Source organism: Tetranychus urticae, chromosome 3, assembly GCF_039701765.1.
Source record: "Tetranychus urticae isolate SD_2017Ah chromosome 3, NJAU_TeUrti_SD_1.0, whole genome shotgun sequence".
NCBI lineage: Eukaryota > Metazoa > Arthropoda > Arachnida > Trombidiformes > Tetranychidae > Tetranychus > Tetranychus urticae.
Genome location: NC_142960.1, coordinates 14,551,077 through 14,576,289, shown reverse-complemented (window position 1 = coordinate 14,576,289; position 25,213 = coordinate 14,551,077). Strand labels below are relative to the sequence as shown.

General features: G+C 32.4%; 3 protein-coding genes and 2 long non-coding RNA genes across 9 annotated transcripts; 1 reads left to right on the top strand and 4 right to left on the bottom strand.

Annotated features, from left to right (window-relative positions):
- Positions 1-64: 64 nt before the first annotated feature.
- PolG2 (DNA polymerase subunit gamma-2, mitochondrial) lies at positions 65-1,788 on the bottom strand. The gene is made up of 5 exons (XM_015931327.3): positions 1,197-1,788; positions 864-1,139; positions 603-793; positions 410-506; positions 65-300 (listed from the first exon to the last, which is right to left on the bottom strand). The coding sequence occupies exons 1-5, from the start codon at positions 1,614-1,616 to the stop codon at positions 193-195; spliced, it is 1,092 nt and encodes a 363-aa protein (XP_015786813.2). The 5' UTR covers positions 1,617-1,788; the 3' UTR covers positions 65-192.
- Positions 1,789-2,203: 415 nt separating this feature from the next.
- On the bottom strand, positions 2,204-5,781 carry LOC107364038 (beta-1,3-galactosyltransferase 2). 2 transcript variants are annotated; one of them, XM_015931323.3, is made up of 3 exons: positions 5,688-5,781; positions 4,708-4,935; positions 2,204-3,946 (listed from the first exon to the last, which is right to left on the bottom strand). In XM_015931323.3, exon 3 carries the CDS (start codon positions 3,818-3,820, stop codon positions 2,285-2,287), a length of 1,536 nt encoding a protein of 511 aa, XP_015786809.2. In that variant the 5' UTR covers positions 3,821-3,946; positions 4,708-4,935; positions 5,688-5,781; the 3' UTR covers positions 2,204-2,284. The 2 variants fall into 2 exon arrangements, with proteins under 2 accessions (XP_015786809.2, XP_015786810.2); XM_015931324.3 differs by lacking the exons at positions 4,708-4,935; positions 5,688-5,781 and adding an exon at positions 4,457-4,678.
- A 517-nt stretch (positions 5,782-6,298) lies between these two features.
- LOC149093448 (uncharacterized) lies at positions 6,299-9,586 on the bottom strand. 2 transcript variants are annotated; one of them, XR_016199588.1, is made up of 4 exons: positions 9,449-9,586; positions 9,009-9,342; positions 8,520-8,742; positions 8,139-8,452 (listed from the first exon to the last, which is right to left on the bottom strand). It is a non-coding gene; the product is annotated as an uncharacterized LOC149093448 (long non-coding RNA). The 2 variants fall into 2 exon arrangements; XR_016199587.1 differs by lacking the exons at positions 8,139-8,452; positions 8,520-8,742 and adding an exon at positions 6,299-6,470.
- Positions 9,587-9,796: 210 nt separating this feature from the next.
- Positions 9,797-12,761, top strand: LOC107364284 (uncharacterized). Of its 3 annotated transcripts, none has more exons than XR_016199590.1 (3): positions 10,060-10,280; positions 10,353-10,493; positions 11,384-12,016. It is a non-coding gene; the product is annotated as an uncharacterized LOC107364284 (long non-coding RNA). The 3 variants fall into 3 exon arrangements; XR_001569115.3 differs by lacking the exons at positions 10,060-10,280; positions 10,353-10,493 and adding exons at positions 10,900-11,115; positions 12,040-12,761 and having other exon boundaries at positions 11,384-11,775; XR_016199589.1 differs by lacking the exon at positions 11,384-12,016 and having other exon boundaries at positions 9,797-10,280; positions 10,353-10,813.
- Positions 12,762-13,943: 1,182 nt separating this feature from the next.
- MED6 (mediator complex subunit 6) lies at positions 13,944-15,079 on the bottom strand. Its single transcript, XM_015931623.3, has 3 exons — positions 14,986-15,079; positions 14,740-14,899; positions 13,944-14,679 (listed from the first exon to the last, which is right to left on the bottom strand). Exons 1-3 carry the CDS (start codon positions 14,999-15,001, stop codon positions 14,259-14,261), a joined length of 597 nt encoding a protein of 198 aa, XP_015787109.1. The 5' UTR covers positions 15,002-15,079; the 3' UTR covers positions 13,944-14,258.
- Between the last annotated feature and the right edge of the window lie 10,134 nt (positions 15,080-25,213).

Here is a 25,213-nt window from a genome sequence, read left to right as displayed (position 1 = left end):
AATTTAAATATTGGACTCCACTATGACGATGACAATGACGATCTATATAGTAACGCAAGACTAGTCTTAATGAATTAGATTTATTAATCATATTCATCACATAGTCACTATTTTTTATTCTCACATGTTTTATTTACATTAGAGTTTTGAGCCAGTTTAATCTTTACTTTCTTCAACTTCAATATTGGACGCTTAGCTTGCTTTATTGGACTCCATTATTGCGAGCTTGATATCGAAGGGTTTCATCAATTTGAGATATAAAAGGAGGTTGATTTTAACTCTTGTGACATGAACTTCTTCCTAGGAAAATAGAAGAAAAAATTAAAATAATCATTAGTAGGTAGTTCATGAATCATGATTAAAAATTTGCACATTCAAGCCATCAATAAAATCAAAGCTTGCTACAAACCTCAAGTTTAGTATCCTTGTTTCGTAAACCAATTACTCCTAATCGCAAACTTTCTTCAGTAATTGAAATACTATACGGAATCCCAATCTGGTCGAACCTGAAATGACAATGAAATAATTCCAATAGTTTAAACTAGACAATATAATGAATAAGTCTATTGCATGCAGTATTCTGCTGCTGTTAAAATAATCACCACTGAAATGATTTATCGTCCAAAGCATTGTTTTGATTCTTGAATGGAAATACAGTTATCCCAAATTCCTTCAATTCTTTAATTAAAAAATCAGCAATGGCAACTAGTTTGGAGTTCAAATTTGAATCTTGTGACGGCTTTATAGTTATAGCAACATGGTAAGGAGTTAAAGATTCATGGAACCAAATTTCCTACAGAAAATGAAATAAATGATCAATTAAAGCTACAATACATATTAAATTCACATTGAATTAAACTTACTTTGAATCTCCCTTCGTCGTCTGTTATACATCCATCAATTAAATAAGAAATAGTAGCATTATCTGGAAAAGTTTTACACCAAATAATATGACTAGATGATTCAACACCAATTGAATTTTTGATTTGGTCTCGGTCGGTAATGTACTTGATTGTTTCAAGACACAAAGTTTTATCGTCGACTAATGGTGATTTAAAATCAATCGATACATTTTCTTCTTTAGTAGTTGCACATTTTCCGATTTGAGATTGATGAAAATGGGATGGACACCCTGAAAGCTGTAAAATAGATGTGAATTAATTGCTAGAAATTTCTTGAAACACGCAAGTAAATACCTTTCTCCACCATCTATAGCGTTCATTTTGAAAGGAATAAAATAAATTAAGAGACTTGTTTGGATCACAGAATATTATTAAATTTTTGAGGCAGCTTTTGGATGACCACAGAGAAAGTTCATTATTTGGTTCACTGATTGGTGCGACGAGATCAGAAGAATCGAAACTTACGGCGTATTTATCCAATTTCTTTCCACAAAGAAGATGATTATTCAAGTTGCTAATACTTTCAACTCTCGAAACTGGGAAAACAGTGAATTTATCAATAAGTCTATTATAATCGTTTAAGCATCTTTTCAGGTTAGCTTTAATTATAATACCAAAAGTATCCAATTCTTTAATCCGAACAGCTCTAGAATTCAAACTAAGAAAACCTTTAGATTGCAGATAACTAAAACATTTTGGTAATCCGACAGACATGATTGATAAAATTCAAACCACCAATTCAAGACCGAAACATCAAAAGGTGTAGACTACAGTCTTGTCCCTTATAGTTGAACAATTAAGAATTGGTCAGAAACAATTTAATCTAACATCAAAATTAAATAAATACTTAAAGCTGAGGAAAAGCAAAATTTGAATTTCACATCAAAACATAAACATGTGACTTTCCGATGATCGATTGATAAAGTTTCGATAGTCGATTACTATTTGATTAGCGATTAACTCTTACGAGTTGCTAATAAGTCATTTAAAAACTAAAATTAAAAACTATTCTAGGAATTAATAGTTGGAATAAAGATAAGTATTTACCAAATTTACTTCGACTATTAAAACCTGAAAATGACGTTTCAACTCAACATTACAGCTACATTGTTTTAAATTAACTCATTACAAAAAAGATTTCTCTCAAATTGTTTTGTTTAAATCCTCAAAATTAATGGTGAATAGCAATTTTGTAAACCTATCTAAATTTTAAATGTCATGAATCATGATGATGGAGATTACCACAGGCGATTAAATAAAATTGAGAAATGTGTGGAAAATTATTCAGAAACGATTGCTGGTACAATTAAAAGATTGTATTATTGTTTATCCAAATATTTTTACAATTGTTAATTTTTTATACACTAAGAAAAGGAGCTAATTTAGGTCTTTTTGGCTCCAGGATTTTTAGATATTTTAGCTGCTGTTGTTGGCTTAGAGACTGGTTTTTCACATGGTTTATCCATTTCATCATAAACTTGGTTCCAAAGGGTGATAATTTCTTTAGGTGTGTGTTTATGACTTGTCATAAGTCGTTTGAAATTACAATGATTAACCTTAACTCGAACATTTTTCATCAAAGCATAATTTAATCGACGGACCTTAGCTGCTTCAGCAACAATGCCAGTCATGAAGACGTCTTCTAGGTGAAGCGGTTTCATTTTGTAACTTTGTTCACTTAATGGTTTAGAAACATCTCCAGAAAACATGTAACATGGTCCTGTGGCAAAATTGGGGAAAACGGTACCATTGAAAACGGACGGGGAGACAAACCATTTACTTTTAGTGTCTCGATGGGGTTTCCATTTTTTAGCGATATGACCAATAATGGAATTAGTGAAGGTTCGGGTTTCACAGAAATCAACAAGCAATTGCATATTAATAAACATATCATCATCAACTTTTAAAACAAATTTAACTTTATCGCAATTATCACTGACCCATTTCATCATTGACATTGTTTTTAGTGTCAAATTGTAATAACTGTCAATATATGCACCTTGAAGTAAATCGGAATATTGTTCATTCTCTTTTTTAACTTTGCTGTTAATGTTCGCATCACGCGAATTACCGATAAGAAAGAGCAAAAGAGAACCACGTTCTACCGCAAACTTTCCCCATGTTTGACGAATTGCTTGGCGAGCTTCAAAGTTTCCAACAGCAGAGTTGACCAAAATTAACAGGTCAAGGGAAGCTCCATTATCAGTATCACAGAAGTTTGGTTTGTCAATTAAAAATTGTCGAGTTAAAGCAATTTCGTCAGCTGTAAAGAACCCTTTCGGCCTTTGCTCTTCTGGTTCTTTTGTAGTTTCATTTCTGGTATTGAATGGCGACTGATTGGGTACTTCATTAACAGAATGGTAATCAAAGTTGTTAACAGGGGAAGGCGAATGTTTCGGAGTTGTTACAGGTGATGTAGCTGATGATGATGATGACGGTGGTAGTGGTGGGAGAGAGCGAGATGATGAAAGTTGAAACAAAGGTCTTCGTGATGGAAATGACGAAGGAGACGGCGAAGGAGATAGATTGGTGAAGGATGGTGAAGAGTGAGAAGAGGATGAAGAAATTGATGAAGATTTTATCACAGGTACATAAGATGAAAATGATGGTGGTTTTGCTGAAGAGGAGGCAGGAATGGTCGGTTTTCCTGGAGATTGTTGAACTAGGCCATTTACAGGCAGTAAAGGTTTGTTATTACTAATTTGATTAGTATTATCAAGTGCTGGTGAGGCTGGTGAGGGTTGATAAGGCACTAAATTGAACATTTCAACCAATTTTTCCTTATCAACATCATTTAACACTAATCTCCGTCCGTTTCCAATCCCAGTCGGGCTTCCATAATGACTGATGGTCATTAAAGTTGCCAATACAAAAGTTATACAAAATAAAGTTAACATTCGCTTTTGTGCTGAAATCATTTTGTTTAGTTAATTGTTGATCACAAGAAAATTTGATATGAATTTGACGAATTTCACCAAAGATTTTTCTCCAAAGTTGTATTAAATAACGAGTCTCAGATGAACTCCATTTAATCATTGATAGACCTGTGGCAAGGAATAAAAATAGATACAATAAATTAGAAATTTTATGGGAAAAAATGGCAAAAATCAGGTAGGGTTATAAAATGAGAATATTTTTGGAATTTTTGTCCCTAACAAAATCAACCTCTATTTAAGAAGCTAAGAAACTATTATCTGATACAAGACAAGGTTAAATCTAGCAGACTAGCCTTAGTGGGCTTATCTTATATTTTGATTACCTTGAGGCAATCACTGATTAATATTTGATCAGGTTTTCCTGTAAAACCAGAGTATATTCATCTCTCAGATCAAACACCTTTGAGAGAAAGTAAAACAAGTTCACCTCTGAGGATGAAAAGATTTATCAATATTGAACAATAACTGACAGATTGAAAAACTATTCATGCAAATGAATACATTGAAATCCAGGAATTGAAATATTTGAATACTGAAAGTTTCAAATTCAAAGTTACAATAAAACTGTTGTAAAGTTTCAATAACTCAACTCAAATCATTGAATCGAAAACAACTTACCTGTAAAAACCGATGATAGAGAAGCGTTGTTGTAAGAATAATTAATAACAAATATACTGATAGCAGTAACTAAATTGTTTAATTGAAATCTGCGTAGATTTTAACCTAATCCTACAAATAAGTGTTAACGCCTTGATATCAGAAAGGAGAATTGTTTTGCGTAAATAAAGGTTGACATGAAAGGGGACAAGACAATGGGAATAAAGGTAAGTTATTGATAGATGAAAATTATCAATTAGCTATAGACTCACCTTCTTTTTATTGGTAACCGACAATTACCATTGGAGCAATTACATTATGATACTCATTAATTGTGTTGAATAGTTAAAAAAGAATGAGAAGGCAAATAGAAGATAACTTTTTCTTGTTCAATTTAGGTGAAATACAGCAAAATAATGGCAGCAGCAAGTAATCGACTTGTCAATTTTATTTAATACCATTGACGTCCAATGAATCTGTTGTCAAATAATCAGAAATGGCTGGTTGATATTGAATGAAAAGTTAATTGATCCACCAACAGCAAAAAAAGTGGTAGAAGCACACAAAAGATCAAGTTTCCAAAGGTAAAGGTGAATTTGATATAAAAATTGGTGATGAAACAAAGAAAACAAAAGATTCCAATTAGGATATTTGATGAAACAGTTTATGATTAAGATAACAATTGAAATAGAAACCACAGTACACCAAGAATATGTCAAAAAACAATCTTGATTAGATTGGAAGGTGAAAAAGCATGTTACAAGGAGGAAAAACTAGAAAGGTTGATGCATGGCAGTAGAGATTTAACAGAAAGTGAAAGGACACCAAAAAAAAGGAAGAAGAGAGGGGAAGACGCACAGAGAGAAAAGAGATAAATAAAAGGATGGAAGGACCTCAGAGAAAAACTGGTTTTTGGAATACTTTTTTTTTTGGTAAAAGGTTAGGCCAACTAGCCTAAGGTAATTTTGAGGGTTCAAAACAAGGGCCAATCAGAAAACCTTGGCCAGGTAAACAGGGTAAAGGAAAAATTGAAGCTACACTATTAGGGTCCATCAAAGTTAGTCCTTGACCGATTCTTAAACAAAAACTTCAGAGAAGTTGAAGAGAAGGATCATCATCATGGTAATGATTGGTGAAGTTGAAAATTAAAAGTTATCACACTAATTCAAAAAAACTGAAGGTTAAGAGATTAAATTGTATGGTGAATAACACAAGAGAAAGATGACTTGTTAAACAATCCAAGTGTACTTACCTTGTTAAAAATATTGAAAATATAAATTTGTAGTAGTAGTTGTTGTTGTTGGTGATGAGCGTGGTTAGCTAATGTTGACTCCATAAGAGGCCAAACTTAACTGTGAAGTTACCAACAATGAATGGTGTGTCTACCCGAGTGAGTTAACATCAACTTAGCTTCTTTAGCCGGCTTGGCAGGTATCAACAACATCAACGTGATCAATTCAACTTTCACGATACAAGAAGAAGCTACAACAGCAAAAGAAGATGAGGATGAAAAAGGAGAGAAAGAGGGATTAAGAAAATGAGAAAGAAGAGAATAGTTCGACTTGTTGTCAAACAAGTTAATGTAAAGATCCGTAGGAAAAGGTCAGACTTGGAACTTTTCTCGGAAGAAAACAAGTTTATCTGAAAACCCGTACATTAAAAAATATAAGAAAAAAAAGAAGTCAAAGATTTCATTTCCATCAATTTCTTTATCTTCATCTGATCCTTCATCTTTCTGGCTTCTTCTTCAGCTTCAGCTGCAACTTTCAGTTCCTTGCTGCAAATTTTTCCCTCTTGGCGATATTTTGATTCGGTTTCCGGGGCTAATTTATATTCCTCATATCGTCAAACATTTAACATACTTTAATGGCGCCAACCTGTCAGGAACCAAAGTTCATTTAACATTTCATGGGATTTATTATCACCATCATCACCATCAAAATCATGACTCTTGACTATCAGACAAATAAAATTCCCCTTTGAATCACCATCGCAAAGACCATCAGCATCACCATAATCATCTTCACAGAGTAGCCTTCATAGGATTGAGAATGCGAAAAGAAATGATCTCATAAGTTACCAATTTACCTTGATAGAGTGAAACTTATTATCATGATTAGTCCTTGGAAGTTAAATATATTGTAAACATTCAATTATTAATAGCATTTCACTCAAGTAAACTAAAATCTTTTGGCAGAGAATCTGAATACAAAGAGATGTAAGGAATAAAAAAGAAATGATAAAATAGAAAGTGAACAAGCATTGTACACTAGATTGCAATTCAAATGAACAATAACGTACTAATCAAGATACATACCAATTTAATTTCACTTGTACTTTAACTGACAAAGTACATAAGATAACATGTTAAATCCTCAGGTCTAACCAAAATCTAGACTCTTTATATCCATTACGGTGACTTTTGACTGTTGGATATGATTTACGTAACCTGATCATGGTTAAATTACTCTTATTCAGATTAAACTAGATGATAATAATGGATGAAACTTGATTATCACGAGTTAAATGATTGAGATTTACAATTATTTTGGGTTGGTCAAGCAGTTAAACACGAATTACAAGCAATCAAAAGGTAGAGATAGGGAAAGTGGATTATCATAAGATGAACAAGATGACTGACAGAAAACAAAAAGGGCGCAATATTTCGAGGGACAGTTAACTAATTATTTTTGATCCTTGTAAAAATAAACAGGAAGTATTTTTGTGTACAAATAACATTATTTATAACAATTATGTTAATTTATTTGGATTAAATTATGATTTAGTTTCATCATTTAAGCAAATTAATCCAATTTTATGGATCAAATCAGTTGTAGCTTTGTTTTACTCTTAACAAGTAAAAGCAATGAGAGAAGTTACTTTTATTTTTACCTTGATTTTAGACCCAAATCTTCCGGCTTTGTAATATCACAATAATTTTGTTTAATTTTTTTATTGTTAATTCTTCCTTTTACAAAATAGTCAAAGATAATTACCGGATCAAATTAAATTTGGTAAGGTCTTACAAGATGTAATGATGATGATAATACAATAATACAAAACTAGGTGAAGCTTGGATGTTAATTTTTGCTTGTATTTAGTAGGTTGACAGGTTGACGAGAAGTGAGTAAAGTTAAGGATTGATTGATCATTTTAAAACAAAATCAATGGTCAATCAACTAATTATATTGCGTTAAATGAAAGTGGAAAGAGTAAGATTGATTAGAAAACAATAGTAATTATGAAAACAAGTTAATTGAACAACACGGCAAACGATAATAAACAATGTAAACATCTTAAAACCAAGGATCATCAGGTTTGTAAACAATGATCATATTGAGACGGGAAAAGTGATAAGTTGATAATGAATCAAGGTGATTGTGATGATGGTCAGACGGGCTTAAAGGATGAACCGAAAGCCTTGTGATCCAATGTTGAAGCGTTGATGGTTTAACCTAAAACCAGGACAACAATGGTTCATCATTGGTCTAATTGTGGCTTATTGTTGGTTTATTCAATTGACAATTTCCTTGATTCACTGAGAGGAAATAATGACAATGTATAATCTAAGTGAATATCAATTTAGTTCAAACTTTTGTGTCAACAGAGTTGAAAATGCTACACAAAACATGATTGTCTCATTATCTACTCAGTCTATATGGATGCATGTGTCTGACCATAATAATAGATTACAAAAATCTGGTTCATATTTGAGTTTTTATTATGGTTTACTGGGTTTATCTGGATAAACAATCACATGAATTAGCAACAAAAAAACGCAAAATGATGTCGATATGTTTCTGGTAGCAACAAGCCAACAATTAGTTTGGGACAAAAAAAAAGTGAAGTACATGTAAAGGTATTTAGGTAAAAAAAGTGACTATTTGAACAGCAACAAAAGTGAAAAATATCAATGAAAAAGGATGATTTTTATCAGCCAACCGATGAAATTTTCACTTCTTTGTCATCGTCATCATAATCATCATCATGGTGAAAGAAAGTTACTTCACTTTTAACCTGTATTTAGTGGATGAGTGAAGCTTTGCTGGTTTATAACAAAAAAAAACAACATAAACAAACTTACCTTATGCTTATAATTGAGCGAGTCTACAGGCATTTCAAGATGAAATTATCAATTTTCAGCTTTTACTTATTACTGATCCACCATTTAATCAAATTTATTCAGATTTACAACAGATTCAGCTGTTTGATTATGGCTGAGAAAAATTGATATATCTATTGAAAGCTCTTGACTTGAGTCTAGATATGTGATTTGATGATGATACTGTAGGTATTGAATAGGCAGACTAGTAAAGGGGGTAAAAATAGATAGATAATAATAAGAGGTGGGAATTAAATAGACCAGCGATGAAAAAGCATTAAGAATTGTAGAAAAATGAAAAAAAGAGTTTTCCTTCACATGTGAGTGAATTCTGGATGAATGAAAGTCTACTTTTTCATCTCTTCACCGATGAATGACCACTAATGGTAACCTTGAAAAATCTGAATAATCTTGATACTCCTTAATCTTGTATTTTCATCAAATCATCATCTTCTTCATGATACTTCTTACCTTGTTGATGAACAAGCCTTATCATTTCTCAATCTTCTCATTTCAAGTGAAGATGAGAAGAAGCGAGACAGCAAAATATTTGAATCGTTTTCTTTTTCTCATTTTCTTCCCTTTATCAATGGCTAACTGACAATGGACTTAAAATGATTAAAGGTTGTTGTTGTTGTTGTTGATGATGATGATGATGCTAATGCTGATGATGATGGTGGTGGCGATGATGAGGAAAGGAAGAAAATATCTGGTCTATCATCATCCAGGTCAACTGAATAAGCAGCTCTTGTTATGTCCATCTTCCGGACTTGAGAAGGTTGTTGCCATTGAAAAAGCCCAACACCTGTAATGAATGAATGAAAATAAGAATATACTTTTTTAGACATTTGCCTTCCTCTGCTAATCACATTCAAACCATTGCGTACAATTAAGTCATTAAAATTACTTACCTTTCCTTTTCACATGATAAACTTGATTGAAATTTCTTTATCTGTATTGCAAAGCATGTAATTTACATTGTATTGGCGGCTTTTGTTTTCAATTTGACTCGAGCGCAATATTCAAAATCATAATGTTTTACTTTTTTCTCCATAAATATTAGATTGTTGCTTTTGATAATATTTCAATTCGTTCACATGTTTGAACATTGATTGATCTTGAAGGTGAATTGTAGCTTATAAAATTAATTGAAAGTACAATAAAACAAGAAGTAGCTTATTTAAAGGCACTGGTGGGATAATTATGATAATCAAAGTACAGATCGATACAAGAATAAAAATACAAGATATTTCAAGACTAAGAGACCAAAAGAGACATTTTTTTTCCTTAGTTTCTAAAAAACCAGTCAAATATATTTTTATAATGGTGCAAAAAATTGACCCTCGACGACAGAGTTCATAAATACTGGTCTTGAATTAGTCAATTTGCTTCAAAGGCCATTTGGAAAAGATGGAGTATTCGTTGACTCGATTCCAACATCAAAAATATCAAGATTATAACGATATTAATGGCAATTTTTGTGATAATGGCTGCTGTATTTGTTCAATTCTGATTCATCCGAAATTCCTCTCTAGTAAAAATCTTTCACACGTTATTTGTATTCGCTAGTAAATTACTTTGTTCATTTACGTCAAAGATAATGAACCTCAACCAATTTACATCTTCCTTTGCAATAGCAAATTTTTTTATGGTTTAACTTCCCATGTATCAGTTGGGAACAATAAAATCAGCTGAAACTGCAAGTAAACTGATTTAAGGAAAGTGTTGAAGCTGGCAACTAAGGTAAACCTGATTTTTTAATGTTTCTTGATGATAATCCATCTCATTAATGTACCATTTTGTCGTTTTTCGCAGCAGTTAAAGGTCGAGTTGAAAACATTGGTAACATTTACTAAATTTGGTGATAATAAAGCAAATCATTGGTACGAGAAATCTCTTTGTTAAACCATTTTGTCCATAAAATAATGGGAAAAGAGATGGAGAAAAGTTAATATGGTTGGTTGATTATTAAAAACATGTTATTATCAACGACCCTAGTATCATTATTACCATCATCAGGTTGATTATTATTATGATCATCAAACTAAACAACATTCAAACTTCCCTTAACTGTTTACACTGTTTTAACTGTGTATTATTATGTTTATTAAAATGAACAAAATATTCAGGAAATGCTTTAGGCAATGATACAATGACTTTGGAGTCTTTAGGAGAGATCAACCCTTTTATTAATAATGCAAAATATTAATATAATTACAATTAATGTAAAAAATTGGGGAAATCAAATGATTAAAAATTGAATTGAGCGGTTAAAAGCAATGGAAGACATTGGATTGGACAATTGAGTGTGTCTTTATGTTAACTGCTTTTTGTAAAATGTTACAACATGTACCAAAAACCATTTTCAATTTTGTTCATATTTTTATTATGATTATTAATTATCATTGTAAGTCAATGATGATAATTTCAATAACTCGTTAAAACATTAGTGACTACCTGGTACTGAGAAAATAAAATGAAAACAAAATTTAATTGGATATGATTAGATAGTAATTTTACAATGATAGCTGTTGTTACCTGTTGATTTTACTGTTGGACTGCTGTTTATTTTCTGGTGGTAAGCAAATTGTTTTTTTGCTGATTGATTGGTGCCTTGTAATGGACAATTTGGTTATTTCTAATTTATCTTGTATTACCATCATCAAAGTCAATCAATTCAATTTTACAAGGGTCATATTACGGCGATAATGATGGTGTAAACTATTCAAGTTATTGCGTCGTTGTTTCTCATGATCACCTTAACCATTATTATTAACATCATCATTGGATTTTAATGTCAATCAAATATTGATTTGCTTTTGTTCTTTATTCTTAATTTTATCTAGTCAACTTATTATCCATGGGTCTACGTCTGTTGGTATTAACAATGTATAAAGATTGGAGGAATACAATTAACCAGCAGATTCGCGCTGTCAATTTTCTGGTGGAACAACAATTGGTTTTACCAGTGATTAGATGACATACACATCATTTGATTGTCAAATAATGTGTGTTGGTTTAATGATCACCTAAACCAATGGGTGACGAAACTAATGGCTTACGTATGTCTTGATCTTTAATTAGCAGCACAGTTTAATACACGTGTGATTGTGCTGTTAATTTGGTTAAGGTCAAAGAAGTGGCGATTTACTGATGGATTAATGTGTTAAAGATGAATCAGGAAATGGTGATAAACAGGAATAACAATGCGATGATTAAGGAACCAAATATCAACAAGGTTGTACATTTGAGGTCGAGGTTGACTCTTGATAATTGTTTGGATTGTTGCTTCAATTTTATAAATTTTTTTATTGTTTAATGAAAATGGTTTATTGTTATTTACCTTAAATTGAAAGGGAAATGGAGAAAGTGTTTTATCTGATTGAATGAATGAACCGGTAGCTCAAACAATCAATACAACAACAACAAACCATAATGATAGTAATAATAACAATAATAATAATAATCCATCAATCTTATTTTTGTTTCTGTTTGTTTTCAGATTTTAAATATCTATTAAAACCAATCAACTTGGAAATATAGAATAATTATCATTTAAATTGGATCAGATGATTAGAGAGCCACTTACGGGGATAACTGATTGTCATAATGATGTGACAATAATTGGACAGAAAGCCACAACAATTAATTGCTGTAATTTGATGTTAATCACTGTTGCAGTAACCAGTGATGTTAACACAAGGTAAATGTAAACAAGACAAACAACGGAAAAGGTGAAGTGATTTGATTAAGTATAACTAGACAAGAAAAGGGCGATTATGATGATCAAGATGCTTGAAAAAATGAAGCTGAAGTCCGTTATTACACCTTAATCTGAAGAATAAGAAACTGAAATTAGCTTGAAGCAAAATTAAAGTCTGATAAATAATAGTAACCGGTTTAGACCATCATTACCGGTAAACCAGAGATGATAACCAAAGAAAGTAGCCAACAAGAAGAAAAATGAAGTTTCCTCTTTTTTTCAAGGAGAGTTTCTTATTCATCATAATCATCATGAAAAGATTTGCTTTCTTCTTTGTTGAGGTCATTGAATTTGTAAAGCTTAAAAGGCAATGTTAACATTAGATTCAAGTTTAGAGTCTAACCATTTTCAAGGGTTGAAATGCTTGTAATCACCATTATTGAAAGACTTTTGATTAAGCTGTCTTTCGCTGATGTGATTATCATTTCATTGATGAATTAAATTAAAGATTAGCTAGTAAATTATGTTGATTTAACTTAATAACTTAAATAGCTTATTTAAAATGAGCTTTGTTGGACACAAGGTGAAAGTGACTCGTACTTTTCTGCCTCGTCTGTTGTCTTACATTTTCAAACATTTATGCACATTTATACACATTTGAAAAGGATTTCATTGAGAAACAATGATGATTACGGTAAATTGGAGGCCTCGAGGGAAACACGATTTGTATTGTAGTCAGTAAATAGTACCAAATAATAATGTAACTATTGAATCGGGGAAAATGTAGAAACTTGTAAAACCTTGAAGATGTTTCAATTGTTTTGCTGTCTTTGAGTATTGAAACAAGTAATACAAACATACAGTGAATGGATTGAGTGTTGTTTTGATTGAGATTACACATTGTTGTAATAATTCATATATTTGGTAAAACGTATTTCATAACTATCAAGTTTGTTGATCAATTAAAGTCCAGCTTCATTAAAATTACTCAATATTATTCATTACGTCCAAGTCTCTGGACATGTTCCTAAGTAGATGGATCAAGTTTGGACTAGGCAAAAAGATTGTAAAATAATCACAAGCATTGCATCTTGATAATCAATAATTTCATATTCGTATATTGGATTAAATTGAAGTCTATGGGTTATTGTAAAATGAGACAATCTTGAATTAATCATTTAAAGGAAAAGTACTGATGTAAATTGATTGAATAAATTTTCTTGCTTTCTGGCTAAGATTGACCTTTGATATTAATTTCTGTGTCTGAAATTGTTGAACTTTAATTCATAATCACTGACGAAGAACATACTTAAATTGAAAATTTGATCGCCTCTGGAATTATTAATGGGATTCTATCATAATGGTCTTTTTAATTTTTCTTAATCTTGACTAGACGCAGACGTTAATTACAATGAGGTCATTATGCTTTACGACCACTGGTGAGATGAGATTAAACTAAAAATAGCGGTAGCCTACCATTGATGGGTCAAAAGTTGCTGATAGATCTTTTATTAATATTTATTGAATAAAAAATCATGACTGGAATTCAATATAATTTGTCAATCTTATCCTTTCTAGCATTCTTAAATTCGTGTAATTATTGTATCTTAACTTTTTTACAAATAAAGAATACATAACAACTATTACTTAAGTCCAAGTTTTTTAATCGTCTAATCGACAAAGAAAAACAATAATTCACTAAATTCAGTAAATTATACTTTTTTTAATATCCCATGATCAAATGATTGAACAGAAATAAAGTTTGAATCGCAGCAATTAAAATGATGCATGTTCTTTTTTACAATGTCAGTTTGAAAGTGATAACTCCATGTGTTCACGATATTTTTGACAGAGAATGAAAAAATATCTTTTTAGATAGTAGTCGATGCTCTAAGACTGGCTTTATTTTTGCTATGAACGATTTCCATTCCGAAACAGAAATTAAGATTGTTTACTTTCATGAGTAGTCTCAAAGTGAATTTTAAGCCCATATAGAGTTCCAGGCATTCTGTATGTTCTCATTTCTTAGATTGTGGAGGCGGAAATTTTTTACATAATTCATGAATCAACATATCAACTCGAGCTCTCTGAAATGCGGAGATTGGCTCTTCTTTTAACTTTTCACTTTCTTTGTCACTCTCTCTCTTCTTTTCTTTAGATTTACCATCTTTATCGAAATCCCAAGAATAGCCTTTTGATGGATGGTACCTGGCAAAAGAGTGAACTTCTTCAAATGCTTGAGATAAATGGTGAAGAGCAGTAGTGAGACGAAAGTTTATAACAGAGTTCAAATCAGGAGCTTGGTAAACATATCCAGCAAGAACATAATAATCTGTCAATGGCGTAACTTGGTCTTTAGAATGTCTGTGTTGTTTTCGAATGACATATAAGATGGGCTCTTGTACATGGAGAAGGATATATTCAGTGCCGGTCATGTTCCTAAACGAAGAGAATATTTTAGACTAGACTTTCAACAGATATCAGCGCTTTACTACTTACTCTAATTGATCCAAACTAGCCTTTTGCATTTTAAGTGTTTCATTATTACAGGTTCGGTCATAAAAAGGATTACTCCTCTCGCCAAAATAATCAAGAACGGTTGCTTGATTGATATGAGGTATCCAAGCAGAATCATGCCATGAGATATACAACGGATTATCTATGAGAGAGTGAAAACATGAATAAGAGTTACATTTAAAAACATGAGCAAATGACAATCAAATTAATCAGAAATAAATAATTTACCTTTAAGATCATTCATTGAAAGTTATTATTTAATAAAAAACTATGGTGATAATGACAAAATATAAAGCTTATTTACCAAGTTTACCAAGTGACACTTAAGAGGTAAACAAATAAAAAGCTGCTCAACTTGGATGCTAGGCTATCGACAATCGAACTTTTTATCGATCAATCGAAATGGAAGCTCGTACTCAAAGAGTAAAGAAAGAGACTCATCTTTAGTCAGTTTTAACTAAAACGTGCACAATAAGGTGGCAGCACCATAAAATCTGTTAAGAAAAGGAGTTTTGTCAAAACTTTGACTTTCGAGTTACGAGTAGAGACTTTGTGGGTTTATAAAGACATTGAAACTGAGTCCATTAGTCCTATTAAAAATTTCTCCGTCGAAAGTTTTCGAGAAATCAAGGTCGAAACTTCGATCACCTTTTTCACAAGTTTTTCACCAGATTTTTTCATTTTTTCCATTGATTTAACTTTTTATGGTAAACCAGAAAAAACAATTATTTTGCAAAATAAAATTTTCTGATTCTGTTCTTTTGACCAGTTTGATTTTCAGTTAAACCTTCGGCATTCTGTTAACGTAAGAGTTAGAGATGATCGAACATTTTTTTCAATTTATCGACAGTTCTTTTGATTTAGGCCACTGGCCTGAAACTTTGAACCTCAATATCTAGAAAATGAACAATCTACAATCATCATTCTTTGAACAAACATTACAAGAGAAATGTCAATAAATTGAAAAAAGTGTTCGATCATTGATGTGTACCAACAATTTGTATCAATGAATAAGCTCCAGCTCTCTAACTCTAACAGAATGCCAAAGGTTTAACTGACAAAACTGACTGCGAAAAGCAAACTGATCAAAAGTACAGAAACAGAAAATTTTATTTAGCAAAATAAGTGCATTTTCTGTTGTAAAATAGGAGTTATCAAGTCGAGATAATTCATCACCAAAAATATCAAATACAGAGTGAATGAAGTCACTTTAATAATCTTTTGCAAATAACAACCAACATTGAAAATACCACCAAAAGCGTCATTCAAGTGACGTTAAACAAAGTTTGCAGGCAAATATGTATTGGCTATTAATAATAAACATTCACTTTAATCAAAATCATGTGTAAAGCTATTTTGCGATAATCAGTTCAAGGAAATCATTGAACTTGTTCATTGCGAAAAACAAAGGTTTATATTCAAAATGTGTGCAATTTATGATAAAAAAATGCAAAACAATTTCAACCAATAATTGAACGGAAAAAATCAATTTTATTCGCTGGTTGAACATTACGAGCATGCAGCAGTTGACGGTGAAACAAAAGCAGAAACAATGACGGGACAAAAAGCGGGATATTATTACGGCATTGAGAGTGTCATTAATATTAATGGTTTGTCATGCAATCATGGCATTTTCTGGAAGGACAATGGATTCATCGAAGAGACAATTATCGAGAAACATTTGCATGTAAATGTCTAATCATTTGGGTTTGCCTAATTTTCATCTGGCATCAAAACAAAATTACATTTGGTGTTAACGTGACACTCAACACTTTACACAATTTGACGAGCAAGAGCCAACGAAACTGATGAAATGAGCATCACTAAACTCGAGACGATTGGTGGAGCAAAATTTTTAAGCACAACATTTGTCTCATTGTAAACAACTACATTGTCTCTGGTTATCTGAAGAGTATAAATTGTCCGTTTAGTCTCCAAAATGCCGTACAGTGAGTCGACAATAGCAGGTAGTGACCATGAACATCGATAATCGAAAATTTTCGGCCGATCAAGTTGACTTGTTATGGACGATGAAACAGTTCCTATGGTTGCATATCCATTCAACTGGCCACTGGCATAATCACACTCAGCCACTATCCCGAGTTGATCTGAATTGTTCAAGGCAATTCTTACAGTTTTAGGAGTTCGACCAATGACCTGCATAAGAAAGTCGGTTGAAGTTGGATTGCTTTTGATGGCCAATAGATATTCGTGGTTTCCTCGAATACGATAACCACAACATTTGATGAATTTCATTTGATAAATGGGCAGTTCGCTCGAGTGTTCACCAACTGGGATAAACTTTTGTCCCGATTGAAGCCAAATTTGATATCCATTGTCAGTGACTAGGTTAGCCTTGGATCCGTCATCGACAAGAGGCCAGGAAACGTCCTGTTTGGACATGATCCAGGAACAATAGAGTTTACCATTTAGATAGATGGATGATCCAATGGTGTATGATTTGGTGGCCTGAGCAACAAAGGCACTTGTAAGGCCTGACTTTTGTTTGGTACAGGAATAAATGACATTTGAGTTTGATTTGTTTAGCTTCAAGCCAATTACTGAAGATTCAAATTCACTTATATTGTAGCCGATTAGGGTGAAGTTTAAATATTCATCGAAATGTTTTTGTTCAATGACACTTATGTAAGCTTGGATTAAACAATTGTTGGTACATTTGGTTGTATAATTGGTTGATAGACTGTAAGTTTTAACTTGACAAGATTCATTGCAAATGGTGTAACCTTTTATACAAGTTAACAACTGAACAAAAACAATTACAATTGACCAACTCATTGTCTGGAAGCACTGAACAGTTAGAGATTGAATTTGTGGTCAAAAGATATTTTCAAAACATCAATTCTTCTCTCTCAATCATGTTCAATATTCTGATGATGAAGTCAAAAGAATCTCTTCACTCTGTTCCTAACTACATTTAGTGTCATTCAATAAGTTAATTTGCTCCATCGATTCTTAATTTTATTCAGCAAATCAAATAATTCATTTGAAATGTGATGATTCATTGTGGACGATAAACTTGAGCGATTGCAAAAACATACTCTAATAATAGATTTCAATGAAAATCAAGCAATATTTGTGTTCATTGCCATTGCTATTGCTATCAAAGGAGAGTTGAATAAATGTTTTGAGCGATGATAAATGCTTAAAATTTTTAAAGAGTTCAATGAAATTGGTACGATCTCTTGAGATTGTGTTGATGGGAACCAGATCGCTCGCAGAGCTATCTAATTAATGGCTTTCAAATTTGTCCTTAGAGACATAAGAAATGAATCTGTTAGTGCGATTTAAAGATCTCTCTGATCAACAGTTCTCGAGAAAATGAGGTTCGAAGTTTGAACTTGGAAAGCTTTTTGCACAATTATAGAAGCAGATTTTTTGTATGAAACTAGAAGTACTGATGCATCTTTTGATGATCGACCAGGAAATATATTTATTTTGAGCAATAAAATTTTTGATTTCCATTGCAACAGATTAGTTCGATTTCCAATTAAACCGGCCTTTTTCTAAGACCGTAAGAATTAGTGAGCTGAAACTTATTGTTAGTCCCTAAAAACTTGTTGCCTCACATCATGGAGTGAATAATTTTTTCAATAGACCAACAGTTCTCTTGATATTCACCATTAGATCCAAAACTTTGAGCTTCGATATTTCGAGACTGGGACCACACACAATCACCATTCTTGCACCAATTCATCTCTTTAATAGTTAATAATGCAATGCAATTCAATTACTCTCCATTAGTGGACTCGCAAGATGGTGTTTGGGCTGTAATGGTACTAGTAACAACTTATTTAACAAAACAAACTCATACAAACCCATATCTTGGTGAATAAAGCAATTTTCTGGTTAAACTTGCAAATGAAATGCAAAGAGTGATGCTAAAAGCACGAACATTTCAGTTGAGATTTGAGACTTAGAGGCATTTGCAGGGACAGGGAGACTGAGTCCATTGGTACAAATAAATAATGGATCCGATGGACAGCTTTCGAGAAAATCCAAGTCAAAGTTGAAACTTCGAACGTCTTCCGTTCCGCTATGGAAGCAAATTTTTTCATGAAACTCTATTTAACTGATTTAAATTTTGATGATGAACCAGAAAATTGATTTATTTAGAGCAATAAAATTTTCGATTTCCTTTAAAACATGTAAGTTCGATTTTCATTTAAACCGACTTTTTTCATTAACCATAATAGTTAGAGAACTGAAACTCATAATTTGTCAATAAAAACTGGTTGTACACACTTTGAATTGAATATTTTTTTCAATTTATCAACAGTTCTCTTGATTTTGGCCATAAACCTTAAAACTTTGAGCCTCGAAATTTCGAGAACCGTATCATCTACAATCATCATTCTTTCGCTAAACATTAGATTTTACTATGAGCTATAATGTTATATGACTTAACACCCAATAAATCTGAACTAATTTATTTAAAGACGAAGATTTTTCTAACGCATAGGATTTGTGTTTAGCTTTATAAATCAAAGTCTCAAATCTGACAAGCTAATATCAAAAGGGTATAACTTTTTTCTAGGATCTTGAATGGCTTAATATTTCAATGCATTATAGCCTCATAGCGGAATCTAATGTTTAACGAAAGAATGATGATTGCTGATGATCCGATTCGCGAAATATTGAGGTTCAAAGTTTTATGGTAAATGGCCAAAATCAAGAGAGCTGTTGGTCTATTGACAAAAGTATTCAATGCATGATGTTGACAAACAATTTTCATAGACAAATGATAAGTTTAAACTCTCTAACTTTCACGATCACAGAAAAAATTCAGTTTAACTGAAAATCGAACTTATTTGTTTTACAGAAAACTTAAAATTTTATTTCTAAAAACAAGTTCATTTTGGGGTTACTCATCGAAATTTACATTAGTTAAATAGAGTTTCATGGAAAAATCTTGTTCCATAAATGTACAAAAGGCGTTCGAAGTTTCAACTTTGACTTCGATTTTCTCCAAAACTGTCCATCGGATCAATTATTCAATAGTACCAATGGATACAGTTTTCATGTCTCTACAAACGCAGTAAGTCTCAACTTTTTACTCAAATGCTCGAGCATTTGGCAGTACTCTTTGCATAGCATTTGCAAGTTTAACCAGAAAAATGGTGCATTTACCAAGAAATAGGTTGAGATGATATTGTTTTGTTAAATAAGCTGTTCCTCGATCATTTACAACCCAAAAATCATGGCCGAAATGCGGCAATGAAAAGTTTTAAAACTGAATTGAGTTATTAATTGATAAAGAATTAGATTGTTCAAAATGTGATGACTGTAGATGATACCATTCTCGAAATATCGAGATTCAAAGCTTTATGGTAAATGGCCAAAATAAGAGAGCTGCTGATCTATTGAAAAAAGTATTCAATGCATGATATGCACAAACAATTTTCATAGACAAATCATAAGTTTCAGATCTCTAAATCTATCGGTCAATGGATGCGTTCGGTTTAAATGAAAATCGAACTTACATGTTTTAAAGGAAATCGAAAATTTTATTGCTCTAAATAAATCAATTTTCTGGTTCATCATCAAAATTTAAATCAGTTAAATAGAGTTTCATGAAAAAATTTGCTTCCATAGCGGAACGGAAGACGTTCGAAGTTTCAACTTTGACTTGGATTTTCTCGAAAGCTGTCCATCGGATCCATTATTTATTTGTACCAATGGACTCAGTCTCCCTGTCCCTGCAAATGCCTCTAAGTCTCAAATCTCAACTGAAATGTTCGTGCTTTTAGCATCACTCTTTGCATTTCATTTGCAAGTTTAACCAGAAAATTGCTTTATTCACCAAGATATGGGTTTGTATGAGTTTGTTTTGTTAAATAAGTTGTTACTAGTACCATTACAGCCCAAACACCATCTTGCGAGTCCACTAATGGAGAGTAATTGAATTGCATTGCATTATTAACTATTAAAGAGATGAATTGGTGCAAGAATGGTGATTGTGTGTGGTCCCAGTCTCGAAATATCGAAGCTCAAAGTTTTGGATCTAATGGTGAATATCAAGAGAACTGTTGGTCTATTGAAAAAATTATTCACTCCATGATGTGAGGCAACAAGTTTTTAGGGACTAACAATAAGTTTCAGCTCACTAATTCTTACGGTCTTAGAAAAAGGCCGGTTTAATTGGAAATCGAACTAATCTGTTGCAATGGAAATCAAAAATTTTATTGCTCAAAATAAATATATTCTAACTAACTCTTACGATCATAGAAAAAAGTCGGTTTAACTGAAAACCGAACCAATCTATTTTACAGAAAAAGAAAAGTTCTATTTTCAAAATGAATATATTTCCAGGTTGATCATTAGAAGATGCATCAGTGCTATGAGTTTCATGAAAAAATCTGCTTCCATAATTGTACAAAAAGCTTTCCAAGTTACAACTTCGAAACTCATTTTCTCGAGAACTGTTGATCAGAGAAATCTTTAAATCGCACAACTAAACTTAGTTTTCATGTCCCTACAAACCAAAAGAGTCTAAATTGTAAAGAAATTAGTTTTTACCCGTTTACCACATTTGTGTCGATTTTCGTCAATTTGTGTATAAATCCGACAGTTGTGTTAATTTTGTCTTGTTTGGCCAAACATTGAATTGTTCAACTTGGAATTTTGGGAAAGAACGAAATTAAATTAATGTAAAATGGAATGACAAACTTACTCGTAATCTACTTGAGGTGTGTTTCGGTTACACATGATTTCATGTGACTTTGATTGTGAATAAAACATGATGCAAGTGATTTTCTTGTATTAAATAATATTATTTACAATGAAAAGTGTTACAAAAATCAAGGTTGAACTCGGTGAAATGGATTGAAAAGAAAAGCTTGTGAGTTGAATATAATCTGTAGAATAGACAATTTGACTGTCGGCGTAAATTTTTGCTCCATAAACTTGTTCAGTTACCTGATAATTTAATCCAGTGGAACCTTTAAATGTTAAAGGTAGACTCCATGAACAGATGAATGGAGGATTGACTCGTTGCGACAAAAGTTGATCCGCCATTGAATACAATACTCTATCAATTTTAGCATAAGCCAGTATTAAATTAGATTGAGGAAAACAGTCAAAAATTAATTCACCATTAGGTGAGACCAAATTCAGAGTAAAAACAATTGGTTTCAACCTGATAGACTGAATTTGAAGTGTAGTTGAATGGCGAGTGGGAACAACAACAAGTTGATACTGATCATTGCCATAAACCCGATGGCAACATTTCAAAAATTTCATCCTAGAAATGGTTAGTTGATCTGTAAGAGGTGAGACGGTCAAGCTTATGTCATTCCGTTCGAGCAAAATTGAAAATTTGTCATCACTTATCAAGTCAGTTGGTTGGCCCTTAAAATGAGGCCAGATTTGATCTTTAATAGACATTGTCCAAGAGCAGAGCAAGTTGCCATCAAGATACAAAGATGAACCATTCCGAAAAGCCTTACCTTCAATAGTAACGGAAGCATCAGTATCACCAAGGATTGAGATCATTTTACAAGAATAAACATTTTCAATTCCATCGGCAGTCAGTAAAAGTGAAACGCTTTCCATGTTCACTTTGTAACCAACAAGGTCTATTGTCAAGTAATTTTCACCATTGACCTGGCTAGGCTTGAATGAAACTCGAGCCGCACATTGTTCCTGTGAGGGACACTCGTTTGTCCCATCAGTGGATAGGTAATAAGTTGTGGTTAAACAATTGTCATTACAGTTGGTTGAGGATTGACTGGTTGGAATTGAAATTATTACAATGAAAAGGTAAATTTGCTTCAACTTGTCCATTTAACTCGTTGAAGAGCAATTTGATTACAGAGCAACGTTTCAATGTAGAAATGATTTAATTTCGTGATTATTTTACCAACTATTGTCATGAGATTTATTCATTCAAACATGAGTTGACGCACATTGAGATAGTATCTGAAGCTTTATTCAATTGTTCAAAAAGAAGCGTTATGAGCAAGTTGTAAAAATGCAAAAGATTTCATTTCAAAAAGGATTTCATGGAAAAGGTTTATTAATAATATTAAAATGATAGAGTTACATTGAATTCAAATTGATAACAGTTTAATTATTATTAGAATGATAAGGTTCATTGATACACTTGAAAGGGATGGAGATGAACTTCTCAGTGAGATGTTTTCCTCTGAATAGACTAGATGGTCATCTGAATTAATCTGTAGATTAAAAGTTCCTTTGGAAATGTCAAGGCTTGAATGGGTTGAGGAAGCATTTAAATATGAGTGAATTGACCAGGAACACCGACTGTTGTAAATGTAAGTATCGAAAAGTTGGTCATTAATTGTTGTTGATTTGGTTCCATTTTGAATGTAACCCTGAATCAATGGAATTTTAAAGTAACACTTGAATGCCAACACTGTTTTATCCACATTTGTCAATGCAATGGTCATTATGGAGGGTTTAACATCCATTACTTGAGCATAAAAGTCAGTCTGGTCTGTTTGGTTGATGATCAAAAGGTAATTGTCTGTTCCATAAACATGGTTACAGCATTTCAGGAATTTCATCCGATAAATGGGCAGTTCACTCGTGTCTTGGGCAACAGTCCCATTGAGTGTATCATAGTCGAGTTGCAATGCAAATGACTTGTCACTTATCAGGTCAACTGGGTTGTTGTAATAGGCTGGCCAGATGGGATCGGATCGCGAGAATATCCAACTGCAAGTGAGCAAATCTTGCTGATAATATGATGAACCCGAGCCGTACTCGGTTGACCCTTGAAATACTGAAGCTTTGGTTGCACCGAGTGGAGACTTGTAACAGGTGAAAGTGGTTTTGGCCGAGTTTTTACGGAAACTCAACCGCACTGTGTGATCCTTGGTCGCTTCAATGTTGTACCCTGTTAGGGTTAAATGCAGCATTTCAGTTGAACTGGATTTCTTGAGAACCCCAAATTGAGCTGTTACCAGATTATTTTTAGAGCATTGAGTTGAACCATCGTTTGAGAGGCAATAGGTTTTGGTTAAACATTCATCGGTACATTTATTTTTGTCAGCTTCAACTAGATAAAATGGACTAATTATCACAAGATTTACAATTAATGGCAAAATTATTTTCATAGTTTAACGAGGAAGGTTGCTTCCTATGATAACTTTTTCGATGTATGCGAATGCTGAACTGTTGGAATTGGGAGGCAAGAATGAAATGAAAATAATTTCATTTTTACCTTATCTAGTCATATTAACTGATATCTTGTCACGATTGAGTTAAGCCGTTGAAAGAGTTGTAACTTTTGTGCTTTTTGTTTTGTTTTAAATCATTGTTCAAGCAATCGAAATGAAAAAGCACAATTTATCACAATGAAAAATGAATTTATCAATTAAATAATTTAATCATTTATACTTGATTGTTGAAATGGATATGGATGAAATAAACTCAAGTCGAGTATATTGAAATTAAATATATTTTTAACAAAATTTTAGGTGACACAATTAGAATGATTTTAATTTATATTTAAATTGACACTACACATAATCATTATAGCCAGAGATCGGTTCCAAAATTGGAAAGTGGTGGTCAATTGAAGCACAAAACCAAAGATATGGTATTTGAATGCTTCGAAAACATGCTTTGAAAAGGTTTTAGACAAAACTTTTGTATTCATCTGGCACTTGAACCGCGAAATGTGGATACTCGATTCCTGAGACGATAACTAGTCTAATTTTGAAGTTGTTTGCGTATAAATTTTAACTAATTTGCTTGAATAGTCTTGTATAATTATTGAAAGTAGAGTAGAGTCTCATCCGATTCCTAAAGCTACTTTTACATAATTCATATTTGAACATGTTCTTGAAGAGTTGGGTTGAAACTGATTCAGTATAAGCTAGCACAGTCTTATGGTATTTTTATTTCACAAAGAACGAGTTTGATTTTTTAAAGTAAAATTCACTTTTGTAACTTTTTGGTGAATGATTCTCACTACCTAAAACAAAAAATCTTGTATTGATCCAGTTGTCGAAGTGGACCTAGAAAAGATGGTTCAAGATAGTGTTTCTCGAGAACGAAAATCAGTCCTGAAGATATCAAGTATTTAATGAGTTCTGTTAAAGCATCGGTCTGTGTAGTGAGTAACTTTAAGAGTCTCTAGAAACAACTGGCAGCTCAACTTTTCTCGATTCCGCGATCCTTTGCCTGAAAATTTCACAAAATCGTGCGTTTTTTGGTATCGGGTAATATCAATATTGGATTATCAAAGTATCCATACTTTTACTAGGGTTTGGAAGGCAGTTTCTTTTCTTCTGCAGACTCTTCAATTCTCTTAGCTAACCAAGTAACATTCAAACGTCTAGTCATCTCTTGAGGAGTATCACCATGTACGTTTTGTATAAAAACATTGGCTCCGGCATTAAGCAGATTGGAGACCAGCAACCGAACAGGATCTTGCCTACAGAAGGAGAAAATAATTAGATTATGAGGA